At 47.4% G+C, this 17,460-nt stretch overlaps 2 protein-coding genes across 3 annotated transcripts in view; one reads left to right on the plus strand and one right to left on the minus strand.

Annotated features, from left to right (window-relative positions):
• The window catches only part of Rpl12 (ribosomal protein L12), a 1,083,577-nt gene that overhangs the window by 582,062 nt on the left and 484,055 nt on the right, over positions 1-17,460 (minus strand). The window lies entirely within an intron of this gene.
• Zbtb43 (zinc finger and BTB domain containing 43) lies at positions 601-16,333 on the plus strand. Of its 2 annotated transcripts, none has more exons than XM_051166250.1 (2): positions 601-628; positions 13,828-16,333. In XM_051166250.1, exon 2 carries the CDS (start codon positions 13,851-13,853, stop codon positions 15,243-15,245), a length of 1,395 nt encoding a protein of 464 aa, XP_051022207.1. In that variant the 5' UTR covers positions 601-628; positions 13,828-13,850; the 3' UTR covers positions 15,246-16,333. The 2 variants fall into 2 exon arrangements, with proteins under 2 accessions (XP_051022207.1, XP_051022206.1); XM_051166249.1 differs by lacking the exon at positions 601-628 and adding an exon at positions 5,828-6,065.

Consider the following 17,460-nt stretch of genomic DNA (forward strand, 5'->3'; position numbering starts at 1 on the left):
CACAGCAACAAACAGATGTGGTTAACAGCTATGGGGACACATCTTTGCAATCCTAATACTCAGGAGGTGCAAGCAGAAGTGAATTTAAGTCCAATTCGAGCCACATATTAAGTTCAAAGCCAACCTGTAATGTTAATACTTTTCTGGGGGTAGGAGCGTTCACTTGCCATAGTGCGCCAGTGAAGGTTAGCGGACAGCTTGCGAGAGTCAGTTCTCCCACCACGAGTTCCAGGGATAGAACCCAGACCATGAGGCCTGGCGGCAAGCGCCTTTACCCACCGAACCATCTCGCAGGTCCAAAGAGTTTCGAACTCGAAATTAGATCACCCTGATAGACTCTGTACTTGATCCCTAAACGTGACCCGCACTAAAGCCTACCGCGCGTGCGCCAACCGCCTCTACGTGCTTCCCTGAGGTCCCGCCCCGGAAGAGGTCCTGGAGCGTGTGCATACCAGAGCGTCGCTGACACGCCTCCGGAAGCACTGGCAGTTTCGGGGGCGGAACCAGAAAGCGTTTCCGAGGGGCGGGAGGCTCCGGCGGAAGTTGTCCTCGCTGTGGCGGCGGAGAATAAGGCCTCGGTGCTGGCGGCGGGGACGCTCTGGAGCTGCGACTGCGGAGCGGTCAGCAGGTACGGTGGGGTGGGGAGGCTGGGCGCCCGCGCGGGAGGTGGCGGTCGCGCTCACAAGCGTCCGCGACTTGGTACGCGCCGCGGACTCTCCGGCGGCTGCGATGCGGGACGGCGCGAGCGACACCGAAGCCCCCGGCACCCCAGCTCGGAGTCCTGGGGCCTCCAGGGCCTCCCGGGCGACCTCCTGGCCAAGGTCACCCCGCGGCAGGTGCACGCCGGGCCCGAGAGCTTGGGAGAATCCGCCCGCGGAGCGACCTGAGGGTCGAGCCACCCACGCGAGAGCCGACGCTGCGAGGGAGAACCTCGCTGCTCTGAGTTTCGCCTCTTTGTCACTCCGTTGTCACCTGTTTTTGTCCCCAACCTGGGCTCTTATCAGCTGGAGTCTCCACATTGCATCTCTGGATCAGACAGTCTCTGGACTGTCTCCACCTTGCTTGTCGCTGTCTCCACCTTGCTTGAGTGTTTTCTTGACCCTGCTTCTGCCCCTCGGGCTGTCCTCAGGGGCCCGAATGTCACAGCGGCTACTTGACCGTTTGTTTTTCTTTCTTTGCCAAAGTTGTGTTCTTGTTTCTCTCCCTCTCAGTTGGGTTTGTTTAGGTAGGGCGGGCCCTGCCTGGACCTCAGAGCTGTGGAAGGTGACTCATGACCCTGTGAAACTCCTCCACCCGGGTGACATTCATTTTTGGTGGCCCAACCGCAGTCTGGTCTCAGTTCTAACAGGTGTCACCCAACCTAACAAAATGTCAGGAGCTCCTGCCCTCAGACTGAAGGCCTATCTCAGTGTCTGGGCAGTTTAGTGAATCTTGAACTTAACCTTCGCTTTGGTCTCCACAGCTCTTTGCTCCTTCTGGAACCCCGCATGGCTTCCAGGGCTGTCTATAGCCACCCCAGTTTAACCAGGCCAGCATGTCTACAGGCTTAGGAAGGACCAGGCTTACATCTGCCTTTAAGACCCTTAACACAGCAGAATTTCTAGGAGCAGCTTAGTGAATTTAAAGTGTATTTTTAAAAACCTAATAAGAATTCATTCCCTACCTGGCAGTGGTGACACATGCCTTTAATCCCAGCACTTGGAAGGCAGAGGCAGGTGGATCACGGTGAGGTCGAGGCCAGCCTGGTCTACAAAGCAAGTCCTGGACAGCCAAAGTTACACAGAAAACCCTGTCATAAAATAAAATAATTCATTCCCTGCTTGTTTCCAAAGTACTATAGATAGAGTAAACGAAACACACGGGACAAACACTGTTGGAAACTTTTGGAATAGACAGGACGTGAGACATAACAATTACATAACAATTTATCCCTTTTTTTCTTTTTTGTTTTTGTTTTTGTTTTTAGCACAGGGTTTCTCTGTGTAGCATCCCGCTGTCCTGTAGCTCACTCTGTAGACCAGACTGGCCTCCAACTCAGAGATTCCCTTGTCTGTCCCTTCCAAAGTGGTAGGATTAAAGATGTGCGCTACCACTGCCAAGCTGGAAACAACTATTTATCAAACTCTAGAGTCAAATAAGGGTACGGTTCAGTTTGGTACAGAGTTAGGAGGGGGTAAGAACATTCTAGTATAGTTCTGTGCACAACAGTGTGAATGATGTAGCTTCAACATAACTCCTGAAGCTGGTAGAATCACTTCAACAATGCAGCTTAGAGACTTGTTTTGGAACAGCTAGTTGAATCCATTGTTTTGATGCAAACCAAGTGCTTTACAGCAGCAGGATCAGCTGAGGCTCAGAAAGAAGTCTGGGCCCTAAAGCTGCTTCAACTATGCGGCAGCAGTTTCCCACCTGCCTCCCCTCTTCGCCCTTCAGAGTCAATGCAGAAGTCTACTGAGAGGTGTCTTGAGAAACATATTACCTTTGACATGCAAAGAACTTGTTAGGCAGGAAAAATAATCCTTAAATTAGAGTAGAAAATGATCTTTATTCATAGGTTTGCATTTGGTGTTGGTTTGGTTTTGTTGTTTCTCTATTTTATAAATCTTGCCTGACTTTAAGGCCATTTTTCAAGCTTTTGCGTTGGTTTTGGGTTTTTTCGAAATAGGGTTTCTCTGTGTAACCCGAGTTGTCCTGGAACTCATTTTGTAGCCCAGGCCTGGCCTTGATTTGTTTGTTTGTTTGTTTGTTTGTTTGTTTTGAGACAGGATCTGGAGGTGTGACACTATAACAGTAAATAGAGGAAAATAAGTGTCCTTATATACAGTACACAGACTGGCACAGGCATCCACAAATTCCTTTTTTTATAAGATGTATTTTACTTGCATGAATGTGTGCATGTGCATGGAAGTTGGTCCACTGGAGCTGGAGTTACAGACAGTTGTAAGGCATCTGACATGAGTCCAGGGAATGAACTGAGGAGTCCCAAAGAGCAGCAGGAGCTCTTTTTTTTTTTTTTTTAATATTTATTTATTATTACATGTACACCTGCAGGCCAAAAGAGGGCATCAGATCACATTATAGATGGCTGTGAGCCACCATGTGGTTGCTGGGAATTGAACTCAGGACCTCTGGAAGAGCAGTCAGTGCTCTTAACCTCTGAGCCATTTCTCCAGCCCCAGAGCAGCAGGAACTCTTAACCACCTAATAATCTCAAGTCCAGCAGCTTGTATTTTCAGTGTTGTTTTGTTTTTTCCTTTAAAAAATCAGTGCCATTTAATTTAAAGCGAAACTGAAAAGTGTACTCTCTCTCTCTTCACTCAGACTGCTCTTTGAAGGTCATGGCATAAAGAACATTACCCCAGCAGTACAGCTTTGCACTGGGCAAGCTATATATTTACTCTCCCGTCAAGCTTCTTTTTTGTTTTTTGTTTTTGGTTTTGGTTTTTCGAGACCGGGTTTTTCTGTAGCCTTGGCTGTCCTGAACTTGCTTTGCAGACCAGGCTGGCCTCGAACTCACAGTGATCCACCTGCCTCCCTGCCTTCTGAGCGCTGGGATTAAAGGTGTGCACCACCATGCCCAGCTGTCAGGGTTTTTGTTTTGTTTTATTTTTAACTTAAAATTTTGTTTGCTTATTTGCGGAGGGTGGGGTGGGGAGCTTTGTATGTTGTTGTGCCTGGTGCTCACAGACCAGAAAAAGGCATTGGATCCCTTAGGACTGCTGATGGTTGAGAGTTGTCTCATGTAGGTGCTAGGAATTGAATCTGGGTCCTCTGCAAGAGCTCATAACCACTCTAACCCTTTACGAAGGTGTTAATGGAACAGATCGGATGGTTCCTCTGAAGAAGTACTGTACATTTTAAGGCCAGTCATTATAGTGCTTTACCTTAACAAGGCCCCTAACTTCACCAAATGATTTGGGACTCCCCCTCACCCCCCCTCCCCAAACAGGGTTTCTCTTTGTATAGCCCTGGCTGTCCTGGACTCGCTTTGTACACCAGGCTGACCTCCATCTGACAAGAGCCCAGCCTGCCTCTGCCTTTCTGGGTGCAGGGTTAAAGGCATGTGCCACCACACTAGCTTTTTTTTTTTTTTTTTTTTTTTTTTTTTTAATTTAGAAAGCTTTAGAGTTGGAGTTAACTTCCGAGGCCTCACCCCCACCCTCAGCTGTGTAGTCTGACTAGGTGTTCAAGTGAGTTTCTGCTTATTCTCTGAACTGAGTGGGATATTGAAGGCTTTGCAGGGCCCAGGTGTACAGGCTGTGTTTTCTGCACGCGAAGCATTTTGGTAGGCACAGGGTGTCGGTATTTTCCTACATTTCTGCCAGCGCTTAAATTTCCTGAAGTAACATTTACTGTGCTTAAATGTGCCTTCCACAGTGAGCATGCAAATTACCATATGTTCCGATGAAAGTCATCCCTGGAGGCCTTCAGTACAGGAGCTGTAGGTCTGCTTCCCTGTTTCCTCACTGTCTCCGCGCCTTTCGATGTTCAGTCCCTGTTGGAATGGCGGCTAAGATCGGATACACAGTTTTCTCAGCTGAAGAATAAACAGTGGCTACTGCTCAGCTCCTCAGCATGGACGGATGTTAGAGGCAGTCTGTTTCAGGGAGGATTCAATGCAAGGCCCTTTGCCTTTTAATTTTTATTATAATTTAGTCTACGTTAAGTGTGTGGGCACGTGCCTGCCACATGTGGAGGTCAGAGGACAACTTGAGAAAACCAGTTTTCCATCTACCATGTGGGTCCTAGGAATTGAACTCAGGGTTAGCAGCAGGCGCCTTTACCCACTGAGCCCTATGAACAGCTCTTCTGCTCTAAAAAGCCACATGGTAAAGCCAAGTGCGGTGGCACACGCCTTTAATTCCAGCATTCAGACAGTCAGAGGCAGGGGGAGTCTCTGAGTTCGAGACCAGCCTGATCTGCAAAGAGTCCAGGACACCCAGGGCTACACAGAAAACCCTGCTCAAAAAAAAAAAAAAGCAAAAACAAAAAAACCAAAGCAGCTGAGCTATAGTGGTGCACACCTTTAATCCCAATGCTCTGGAGGCAGAGGCAGGCGGATCTCAGTGAGTTGGAGGCCAGCCTGGTCTACAGAGAGGGTTTTAGGATAGCGATGGCTACACAGAGAACCCAGGGGGGCAGGGGCCATGTAGATACCGTGAATGGTGAATGAGTTGGGATTGGTGTAATTGTTTTAGAAGAACCATTGCTATTGGAATTTTAAATTATATACAAGGTGATATAAGATTGCTCATTTAAGTCTGTCGAATACTCTGAAGTTTATTAATGAATTTTGCTCATAATCTAAATTATGGGTTACTTGGGGCTGGGGTGGTGGCATATGTCTATAATCCCATCACTCGAGAGCCTGAGGCCTGAGGTACACCACCGCCACCCCCAGATTTGAGGCTAGCCTGAACAGTATGAGGAGACCTTGTTTCAAAACAAGGGTTATTTAGATAGTTTGTGAAACGTGATCATGTTTACCTTCCTGTCTTTACCTACCTTACCTTACCTTACCTTACTGTCTTACCCTACCTGCCCTCTCAGATTCTGATTAGTCTAAACACGTACTTTGGTCTTAAATCTCACCACTTCTAGTAGATAACCTTGGGCTGCAAGCAGGACCAACAGAGGTGCTGTGTGCAGAGTCTAGTACAGTGTCTGGAGTCTGTGTCAGAATCTAGCCTTCCGAAATTGAAAATACTTAAGAGTGGCACAGACATACATAGCCTGTGAGGAGATATGAGTGATCTTGAGATGGCATGTACATATTAAGCCATTTTCTTTGGAGTTGGGCATCTACAGATTTTTTTTATATTTAAGGAGTAACTAGGCTCAACTCCCACAGATCCTGTGAGACAATTGTGTTTGTGTACAGACTTGTATGTATTTGTGTATACATTAATAAACAGTTGCTGTTTTATTAATAATGACATTTTCCTAGTTACCTAGTGTTGCATTAACTTTTCCTAGGGAGATGCGAACAAACGTTTATTCATCCCAGATAGGGCAACAAGGACAGAGCAAAGTACGATTCTACTAAAGTCCAACTTGGCGAACCAGTGAGTTTATTGGGCTTGCTTACAGAGTGTGGGTGAGGGGCTATTTACCAGGACCCTGGGTAAACGCCACTCCAGCATGGAGGATGACCTCAGGGAAGCAGCATTATGGAGTCCCCTTTTAGTTCACTTGGGGAGTTGGAGGTGGGGGCATGAGGGAGTGAGAGCTGGAATCCCTGTGGTGGTCATGTGCCAGGAAATGTCATCGGCTCCATTGACATAGCCCTGTCTGCCACAGTTGTTTTGCTTATTGGTAGCCATGGCTACTTAGCCAAAGTATTTCCTACTCCAAGATGGTAAAACACCCCATCTATGCCCAGTCACAAACCTTCACAGTTGTCATTGGCAGTTGGGCATGGTAGCATGCACCTGTAATCCCAGCGCACAGGATACTGAGGTAAGAGGGTTAAGAGTGTGAAGCTTTCTAAGCTATGTAGCAAGACCCCATCTCAAAAAGAAAGCAAACTGACATCGGTATGTCAGTTTCCCCTGCATTACTCTGTTAAATAATTTAATAAAAACAGTTCATGGAGCTAGGCTGTGGTGGCACACTCCTTTAATCCCAGTACTCGAGGCAGAGGCAGGCGGATCTCTGAGTTCAAGGCCAGCCTGGTCTACAGAGTGACTTTCATGACTGCTGGGGCTATTTATTTATGTATACAGTGCTCTGCCTGGATGCACACCTGCAGGCCAGAAGAGGGCATCAGATCTCATTATAGATGGTCATGAGCCACCATGTGGTTGCTGGGAATTGAACTCGGGACTTCTGGAGGAGCAGCCATCTCTCCAGCCCAAGCCTTTTTTTTTTTTTTTAAATTTTAAAGGAGATGGGGTGGGGGTGGGGCTGAGACAGGGTTTCTGTACCACAGCCCTGGCTTTTCTGGAACTCACTTTATAGACTAGGCTGGCCTCTCATCCCGGAGATCTGCCTGCCTCTGCTAGGACTAGAGGCACCAGTGACCACTGAGGCTGGCCAGATGCTCCATTGTTACTCAGTCCCTGCTGCTTTCTCCGGTCTCCAGCCACTAATCCACTTTCCATTTTGGCCAGGTCTTTAATGGAATGATACATATGTTGCCTTTTGTGTCTGGATCCCTCCCACACACTCACTCTTCCAACATTCTCATTCTCCAGCCCTCCCTCCCTCTCCTGCACTAATCTCTTCCTCCTTCCATCTCTTGTCCTTTATTATGCTGAGTGTAACACCCAGAGCTTCCTGCAGACTGCTTCCCCACCCTGGCTTCTTTCTGTAGTGTTTCCTGCCCTCCCCCCAACACCCAGTTGTTACTTGTTCTTTCTTCCTGCTAGATAATCCTTTAAATGGATGTGCAGTGTTTTGTGTAGTCTTTCCTTCGTACACAGTCCATTGTTTCTGCTTGGGGTTTTTTGAATAACACTGTTGTGGGCATCATGTGTTCTCTCCTGTTGGGTTTGTGCTTAAGAGTAGAATTGCTGGCCTACATTCCTTTAACTGTCTGAGATGCTCCCAACCCCCTTTCTGCACCTTTCATACCACTTCCATGCCTACCAGCAGTGTGCATAGGGTTCTAGTCTCCACACAACACCACTGACAATTGTTAATGTCTCTTATTTTTCATGCCATCTTAGTAGGTGAAAAGGTGTTCCTTGTAGTTTTGGTTGTTTTAGGGGGTGGGGGAGGGGTGGTGCTGGGCATGGAACCAGGTATCCTGCACATGGCCCACACAGTGCTGTTCTGTTGGTCCTGACCATTGTTCACGAGGGTCTTGCTCTTTGGAAAAGTGCTTTATGGAATCTTGTGTCCATTCTTTGTAGCTGGGTTGTTTTACTGACTGTAGGCTTTGTACGCACTCGGAACAGATTATTCATAGTAATATGATGTGCAAATACGGTCTCCCATTATGTGTGCTGTTGATCTCTTTTTTAATGGTACCTCATGCAACTCACAATACTGTGGCTTCCTTCCCCCAATTCCGTAAATCCCATCATGTCTCCCTCTGTTTTCCAGACATGTTTTATTGTTCAAGCCTAGACTGCATTTGATGAAGCCTTGCATTGGCCCCAACCTCAGGCTTCCTCCTGCGTTAGTCCAGCAATGCATTAACTCACAACGCCTTATTCTATTCTGAGATTCGGTGCTGCCCAGGTACCCGTGTTTAATGCCGAAATTCAGTGTCAGGATTTCATTTCTGTCTAGATGCAATTTGGGAGGAAAGTGTTTGTTCAGCTTACACTACCAGGCCACACTCTAATCAGGAAGGGAACTCTCAAGGGGCAGGAAGCATGGAAGACTGCTGGGTTACTCTCTGGTTCAGTCAGGCTTTTTGCCTAGGGATGGTGTTAACTACTTAGGTAGGCTGGGCCCTCCTACAACAATTAACAACCAAGGTGCTTCCCTCAGATATGGCCACAGGCCAATCAGATTCAGTTATTTCCTCAGTGGAGGCTCTCCGCTCAGATGGCTCTAGGCTGCATAGACAGTTGAAGCTAACTAGGACACCTAGACTTTATCAGAGGATGAGATGTGGCTGTGTGGCTGTTTCTTTGAAATCGGTGCTACTCTGCCAGGATTGCCTGGAACAGACAGACAGTGGAGTCCTGTCAGGCAGTGTCTCTCACCCAGGCTCCATCTCCACTGTCTCTGACTTCTTTCTTCTTTCTTTTCTAATTATTTTTATTAGCCGAGTGTGGTGTCCCGCCTTTAACCCCAGCACACAGGAAGCAGAGGCAGGTGGATCTCTGAGTTAAAGCCAATCTGGTTTCCACAGTGAATCTAGTTCAACCAGGGCTGTTGCACAGAGAAACCCTGTCCAAAAAAACCAAAAGAAAAAAACATTATTTTGTACACATTGGTGTTTAGCCTGCATGTATATTTGTGTTAGGGTGACAGATCCCCTGTGACAGGAGTCACAGACAGTTGTGAGCTGCCATGTGGGTTCTGGAGATTAATCTCAGGTCCTATGGTGGAGCACCCAGTACTCTTAACCACTGGGCTGTCTCTCCAGCCACCATCTCTGCTTTCTTAAAGCTCACACTGTTTTCTGGGATCTTGGAGTTCAGCTCATTTTTCGTATCACTTGGGTTATTTATTTATTTATTTATTTTTAGTTTTTTCGAGACAGGGTTTCTCTGTGTAGCCTTGACTGTCCTGGACTCACTTTGTAGACCAGGCTGGCCTCGAACTCACAGCGATCCGCCTGCCTCTGCCTCCCGAGTGCTGGGATTAAAGGCGTGCGCCACCATGCCCGGCCACTTGGGTTATTTTTGTAAAAACATGTTATACAAGAATGAGGACTTGTCTCAACATCTGGTCTCTCAAACTTTGCATAGGACCATGTGACCTTATTCCAGCTCTACCCTGGGTTCTTCAAGAGTTTTCAGCTTTGCCTTGAATGCCGTGTTGGATAAGTGTGTGTGCTCTACCAGGCTGTAACCCTGTAAGGGTGGTAGTGTTTGTGATGTTCTCCATCCTTCATGTGCAGGCACTTATTGGCTTTTAGTGAATCTTGGAGCTTTTGTTGTTGTTTTTCCCTCAATCGAAACAGCAGCTATAGTCTAACCAGGCCATAGCCACTTCTAAGTATGTGTAGAAGTTCAGAGATCGAGCTGGGCAAGGTGTTGCACGCCTTTAATTCCTAGCACTGGGGAGGCAAAGGCAGGCGATCTCCGAGTTCGAGGATAGCCAAGACTACAGAGAGAAACCCTGTCTCAAAAAACAACAACAATAATAATTTCAGAGGTTATGGAGCACGGCTGCATCCAGCCAGACTAAGACACAAGGATAGTTACCACCTTGACACAGCTAAGCAATCATGGCATCTTTTCTAGTCTTTTCCCCTTCTGTAGTGAAATATGTGATCTTTGGGTAGCTGTTGATTATTCAAGGCATTCTCACTGTGTAGCCCAAGTGGGCCTCAAACTCACGGTGCTATCTAGGCCTCCATCCTGGGCTTTCAGGTGTGCCCCTCTGCCCAGCTTTTAATTAACTGAGTTCAGCAGCATTAACTACAAGGAGTGTTGTGCAGCCAGCATTGCTGCAGTTCCCTTTAGCAGATTTTCAATCTCCTTGATAAAAGAATTTTAAGACAATCCAGGAGGCTCAAGAACCTTTTCCCCACCCCAAGACAGGGAGGTGGGGGGCGGGGGAGAAAAGAGGAAGAAAGCTCAGGATCAGGGTAAATGTGCCTTGGATTTTGGCCAAAGTTGGTAAAAGATAGGAAGATAAGAAGTAGGCAAGCGGTAGCAGCATTAAGGGAGGAGCTTCTGAGGTGTTTATTATCTCAATAATGGGATAATTATTCCTCCCATCTTTGTGTGTATGTGTGTTTGTTTGTTTGTTTTGAGACAGGGTTTCTCTGCATAGCCTTGGCTGTCCTGGACTCTCTTTGTAGACCAAGCTGGCCTCGAACTCAGTGATCCACCTGCCTCCTCCCATGTCTTTAGCATGTCTTAAAGTGTGTCCGCTTTCCTGAGGCATGATCTGGTAAGGCTTGTTGGATTGGAAGGGACAATAGTATGTAATGTTTAGAATGTCTTGACCCACCCGTGGCTGGGGTAGAACTCAGGTTTTATTCTTTTGATTGAGAGGTAACTTTTCCTTGACGGGCCTCAAGTAAGCCCTAATACCGCTTCCCTCTTTCCTTTCATATGGCATTTATGTTTTGTTTTTTTTCAAGACAGGGTTTCTCTCTGTAGTCTTGGTTGGTCTGGACTCTCTTTGTAGACCAGGCTGGCCTCGAACTCCACCTGCCTCTGCCTCCCCAGTGCTGGGATTAAAGGCGGGCACCACCACACCCAGCTCATCTGCCATTTCAAACCATAAGGAGGGACAGTTGGGATGTTTCCTTGTCTTAAGTCTGTGTGTTATCCGGGAAGTGGAGATGGAGATCTAGAGCTGAGCTTGAAAGGGAGTCTGTCCTCAAGGCAGCAACTCCGCGTTCACAGCACAGCTACTATAATAGTCCACTCCTGTTTCTTTTCCAGCACTGTTCTCCCCCTTCTCAAACCAACATCCTCCAGTGGAGAGAAATACCTAGAGGCTCCCTGTCCAGATGCTGCTCTTGGAATTTACATAGACACCTGTCAGCCATGCAGTGAGCTTTTCCTTTACAAACTAGAACACCGGAACAGTTTATTTTATGCTCTATTTTCATCTTAAGTTATTATGACATGTTCTAGGATGTATGAAATCATAAATTAATGCTTTGCTGAAAAAGCGCTGTCTTACCTAAAGATTATTAATGACTGCTCCAGCATTATGGTCTCCTTGGAGGAGACAGGGTGACATGACAGGAAAAACCCTGTAGGCTTTCGAGGTAACACTGACCTGGATTCATCTCTACTTAGTTAAAACAACCTTTTGACTTTAGGAAAGCTTGAAATAACTGGACTTACAGAATAATTGTAAAGACTTAAATAGAGGGGCTGGCCTAGAGCTCAGTGGCAGACCACTCGGCTGCCACAAAGCCCTGGGAAAAGAGGAGAAAGGGGGAGGAGCCAGGTGTGGTGTGCACTCCTTTGTCCCAGCACTCAGGAGGCAGAGGCAGGCTGATCTCTGAATTTGAGGCCAGCCTGGTGTACAGAGCAAGTTCCAAGTTAGCAGGGATATATAGAGAGGGGGAGGAGCAGCAAAGGGAGAGGAGAGAGTAATGTACCAAATTTAACACAAGACTGATTATTAAGAACACCTCAGTGCTTTGTCATCTCTCTGTCACTCAAGAATGACTTCTGAGAAATCAAAGGATGATACAGGGTTATAAGGAAGATTTTAAGAGCCACAATAAGAGAGCCGGGCATGGTGGCAGAGACAGGCTGATCTCTGTGAGTTTGAGGCCAGCCTAGTCTACAGAGAGAGTTGAGGAAAGCCAAGAATACACAGAGAAACCCTATCTCCAAAAACCAGAGGGGGTGAGGGGACTAGTGTTGACCTCTGATCTGTATGCATATATGGGCCCTACCTCCATACACTCACATATAGCATAATCATATAAATTAATTTTGTTGTTGTTCTGTTTTTGAGACAGGGTTGCTCTGTATAGCTTTGGCTATCCAGGACTTGCTTTGTAGACCAGGCTGACCTCGAACTCAGATCTGCCTGCTTCTGCCTCTGCTTCCAGAGTGCTGGGATTAAAGACATGCGCCACCACGCCTGGCAATTAAATTCTTTTTTAAAAAGAAGAATAACACTTGAGCTGTCTGTTCTTTATACTTAGAAAGCTTGGTGTTTATTGATGATTGGTTTACAGTATTAGAGCAAGGTGATACATGACAATCATAGATGCTGTGGGTGTTGTAGGAGGGATGTGTGTGTTTGGGTGTACCTCAGCAGCTGATGTCTAGTAGCTTCTTTGGTTGCTCTCTCCTGCGTATTCAGCCAAAAAATCTCTCACGTAGCCCAGAGCTCACCCCTTAGTCCAGTCCACCCAGCCTGCTCCAGAAGTACACGCCACTAGTATTACATACAGGCAGACCCCCACACTCACCTCAAATTTATTACATGGGTGCTGGGGAGCACTTTCCCCCTCTGAGGCATCTTTCCAGCCTAGTTGTTCCTAAGTCTAGTAGCAGGGAGTAGCAACTGCCTAGTGGGTCTGTAAGTCCTTCAGCAGCGCAGAGACAACCAGATAGAGAACCTTGCTTTGCTCAAGATGTCAGGAGCCCCTAAGGAGCTAGTCCCCATGACCTCAAGAGTGACCTGCACCTCTCAGCGGTAGTGAGTGTTTCCTAGTGCTAAAAGAACAAGTGTGTTATTTTCCTGATGCTATGTCTGTAGCGGCATCTCCCTTCTCAACCGTCTTCCCTGAATCCCGCCCTTACCCTTTGTGTCTGTGTACATATGTGTACTAGTGTGTGGAAGCCATGGGTCATCCTTTTGTCCTCTGCCTTGTTTTTTAAGACAGTGTCTCTCACTAACCCTGGAGCTAACTAGATTGTCTAGACTGGCTGGCCCAAGAGCTGGGGTGAGGGATCCTCCCGTCTCCACTCTGTAGCAGTAGGGGTTACAGGCATCAGCTGTCATACCCAGCTTTTTACCTGGTGTCTAGGGGACCAAACACTTGTGTGTATGGAGCTGTGACCTGCTTTATTCCTGTATCAAGAACCTTTGCGGGAACTGGAGAGATGCCTCAGTGGTTAAGGGCACTGTCTGCTCTTCCAGAGAACCCGGGTTTAAATCCCAGCACATGGCAGCTCATAACTGTCTGTAATTCCAGGATCTGACACACTCACATAGACATGCGTGCAGGCAAAACACCAGTGCATATAAAATAAAGGTAAATAATTAAAAAAAACAAAAACAAAAAAACTTAGCATAGGCATTTCTGTCTTCCCACAATTGAGTTCTTCTTTTTTTTCTTTGGGAGTGTGTGCAGAGATGGAGCTTACAGAGTCATACATGCTAAGCATGCATTTTACCCCCAGCCTCGCCACACCCCCAACTCCCTCTCACAGTCCTGTTCCCTCCTGGTTTTGGTAACCGTGGGGAGTCCAAGGATTACAGTTGAGTTATTTTGATAAGAATCATGTTTGTTTTGATTAGTAATAGTTACTTTGTTTTGCTTAGAGGATTTGTATGCACACAGATAAATTTGCTGTGGGTTGTGCCTCCTCATCCACAGATAGGGCAACAGGGAGAGTTGCTTTTGAGGGGAGGCACCCTTAATACCTACAGGCCTATCTCAGGGGACCTGAAACTTGGGAGCTTGTCTTGGTGTTCTGAGTGCTGGGCGAGGGGTTGATGGGGCTTCTTTGAGGCTGGAGTTAGTACTAACTTTTTTTTGTCTTGCAGCACTAAACAAGATTGGTGATGAAATGGAGCCCGGAACAAACTCTTTTCGAGTAGAGTTTCCAGATTTTTCCAGCACCATTCTGCAGAAGCTAAACCAGCAGCGCCAGCAAGGACAGTTATGTGACGTCTCCATTGTTGTCCAAGGCCACATTTTCCATGCACACAAAGCCGTTCTTGCTGCCAGTTCACCCTACTTTTGTGACCAAGTACTCCTAAAAAACAGTAGGAGGATTGTCTTGCCTGACGTGATGAACCCGAGAGTGTTTGAGAACATTCTCTTATCCAGCTACACAGGGCGCCTTGTGATGCCTGCTCCAGAAATTGTTAGTTACTTAACAGCAGCCAGCTTCCTCCAGATGTGGCATGTGGTGGACAAGTGCACTGAGGTCCTGGAGGGAAACCCCACAGTCCTGTGTCAGAAGCTGAATCACGGCAGTGACCACCAGTCTCCCAGTAGCAGTAACTACAATGGCCTGGTCGAGAGCTTCGAGCTGGGCTCTGGGGGGCACACTGATTTCCCCAAAGCCCAGGAACTGAGGGATGGTGAGAACGAAGAGGAGAGCACCAAAGATGAGCTGTCGTCTCAGCTCACTGAGCATGAGTACTTGCCGAGTAACTCCTCCACAGAGCATGACCGGCTGAGCACGGAGATGGCGAGCCAGGATGGGGAGGAGGGGGCCAGCGACAGCGCTGAGTTCCATTACACCCGGCCTCTGTACAGCAAGCCCAGCATAATGCCTCACAGGCGCTGGATCCACGTGAAGCCTGAGCGCCTGGAGCAGGCGTGGGAGGGCATGGATGTGCACGCGGCCTACGACGAGCACCAGGTCACCGAGTCCATCAATACCATGCAGACGGACCACTTGGTCCAGCCTTCAGGGGTGGAGGAGGAGTTCCAAATTGTGGAGAAGAAAGTGGAAGTGGAGTTTGATGAGCAAACAGAGGAGAGCAACTATGACGAGCAGGTGGACTTCTATGGCTCCTCCATGGAAGAGTTTTCTGGAGACAGAGTGGATGGGAATCTAGTTGGGCATAAACAGGAGGCTGCAGGCTACAGTGAGAACGTTGAAATGGTGATGGGCATAAAAGAAGAGGCGTCCCACTTAGGATTCTCAGCCGCTGACAAGCTATATCCTTGTCAGTGTGGGAAAAGTTTCACACACAAGAGTCAGCGAGATCGACACATGAGCATGCACCTCGGTCTCCGCCCTTATGGCTGTAGTGTCTGCGGTAAGAAATTCAAAATGAAGCACCATCTCGTGGGCCACATGAAAATTCATACAGGCATAAAGCCCTACGAGTGTAATATCTGTGCAAAGAGGTTTATGTGGAGGGACAGTTTCCACAGGCATGTGACTTCTTGTACCAAGTCCTATGAAGCTGCAAAGGCTGAGCAGAATACAACTGAGGCTAACTAAAAATAGGGTCTGGCCCTTGAGTGGCATGCACAAAAATAAACTATGGTAATTAATGCAAATCTGGGCACAGATGATGCGTGCCACTTGCTATTATGAGAGAAGCTTAAAAAAAAAAGATATTTCTGAAAAGACCAGCTCTAAGTAGGCCAATTAAAAAATTTAATTTCTCAAATTTGTATGTTCCTGTCCTAGCCTAGAGTGGATGATGGGAATAAGTTCACCCAGTGCCCAGCTGGCAATACAACCCTTTCAGCTTGCAGCGCTGAAGGTAGGTGGACTTGGTGGCAGACTCTAACCCACCAGCTCTACTCAGGTGGCAGCAGTTTTCTCTCACTCACTGTCCTGAGGTCACGTTGCATTTTATTTTCCCCTGGTAGCTACAGGGTCCTGGGTTTTGCTTTGGTAGCGGCGTCACTGCATGCTGCTCCCCTCATGGACGGCTACAGTAACCCGACTCCTGGGCTGAGATTGAACAGAGCTCTCTTGTCTAGTTTCATACTTTCTACAGGTTCTAGCTAAAACTGTCACAATGTTAGATAGATCTTCTGAGTCTGAAACAGGTGACACTGTCATAGTGCTGCAAACTTTTTGTTTTTCTTCTGTGCATTGGTGTTTTGTCTGCATGTATGTCTGTGTGAGGGTGTTGGATCTCCTGGAACTGGAGTTACAGGCAGTTATGAGCCACCATGTGGGAATTGAACCTGGGTCCTGAAAGAACAATCAGTGCTCTTAACCACTGAGCCATCTCTCCAACTCTGCTGCAGGTAGTAGGTTTGAGCTGTTGTGTCTCCCGTTAAGTCTGTGGGTGCCAGAGATACGTGTTTCTAGTTGGTGTGTTGTCTTAAGGTCCCTCATTTAATGGCAGGAGACAGCCAGCCTGTAGCACTGTCCTGTGGCTCCCCCTGCCTTAGATCATGGTGCTCCCCAACACGGACAGCCAGGGACCACACACAGCTCATGGGACCAAACCAGAATGTGTGCCTAAGACTTCACCTGTGAGCAAGGCTCTCCCATGCTCAGTGTGTGAGAGGCAGCAGCTTATAAACGGGCTGCTTGAGAGAGATTCTCAAAAAAGCACTCGTGTGGGGAGGACAGTCTCAGAGGGCACGCAAGGAGAGCAGCTGCCAGCTCTTTGTGAGAGCTAGGATGTGGGCTCAAAGTGGGAAGGAGCCCTACAGCATCCACAGATTCATAATCTCTGGCCGCACAGTGCGGAGCAAGCTGCACAGGAGTTTACCCCCACCCACCCCTCCACTAAGGGAAAGAAGGCTGCCCTTGAGGCCTCTTCTGCCTGGGGGCCCATGTCTTAGGTCAGAAGAGACTTGTATTCAGAAAGCTTTTAAGCATGTGACAGGCCTGAGGCTCTTACTGGGTAGGTGTCTGGTTTGCTTCACTTTGCTGGGAGCACACACTGTGACCAACAGCAGTTTAGGAAGGAAAGTGCTTATGTCAGCTTACATTGCCATCACTGGGTAAAGTCAGGCAGGAACCTGAACGTTGACAGTCAAGGCTTGCCCACAGCCACTCTGATCTGCTCAGTCCCTCAACTGAGACTCACTCCCTGTATGACTCTAGGCTGGATCAGAGCTGGCCAGACAGTAGGACAGGGTATTGCTCTATATCATCTTTCCATAAACTTACTGGTCTGTCTACTACTGCCAAGTAGAAACTTTTCCTTAAAATAAAAATTATTTTTCTTGGATTTGGGGTGAAATTTTGTTATTAAAATTTGGCTTTCTCTAACATGACAGACATTCCTGGCAAGGGCCTCTGATCCTCAGGCTCTGACACCAAGGGTGCACCTTTGACCTCTGTTTGGAAAGAGGAAAGAAAATACAGACTTGCCAGTAAATGTTTGTGATTAAGACAGCAAAACAGGGATCTACTTACAAACACTGTATCAGTCTTGTTATATAAACGCACTTTGTATTAAAACTTTATTATTATAATAAGTATACACGTAGATTTTTTTTTTTAACCTAGAAACTAGATATTACCTCCTAGTGGTTTGCTGCGTTCAGATGATCTTCCCGTGTCTGCCAGGCAGCAGCAGCCCTCTCTTCATACCTGAGAAGCGTATGGAGGGGAATGTACAATCACACTCAGCGCGCCCCTAGTCTTCTCACGTGAGAGGCCAGTGGGTTTACGGATAGCCCTAAGCTGGGTGAGGATGAAGTACTTTTGGCTTCTAACATTTCTACACTGAGGCAGTTAA

The sequence above is a fragment of the Acomys russatus genome, chromosome 24, assembly GCF_903995435.1.
Source record: "Acomys russatus chromosome 24, mAcoRus1.1, whole genome shotgun sequence".
NCBI lineage: Eukaryota > Metazoa > Chordata > Mammalia > Rodentia > Muridae > Acomys > Acomys russatus.

Excerpts from the sequence above, each read along its gene's own strand:
- Zbtb43 (XM_051166250.1), top strand. The coding sequence starts at position 13,851 with ATGGAGCCCGGAACAAACTCTTTTCGAGTAGAGTTTCCAGATTTTTCC.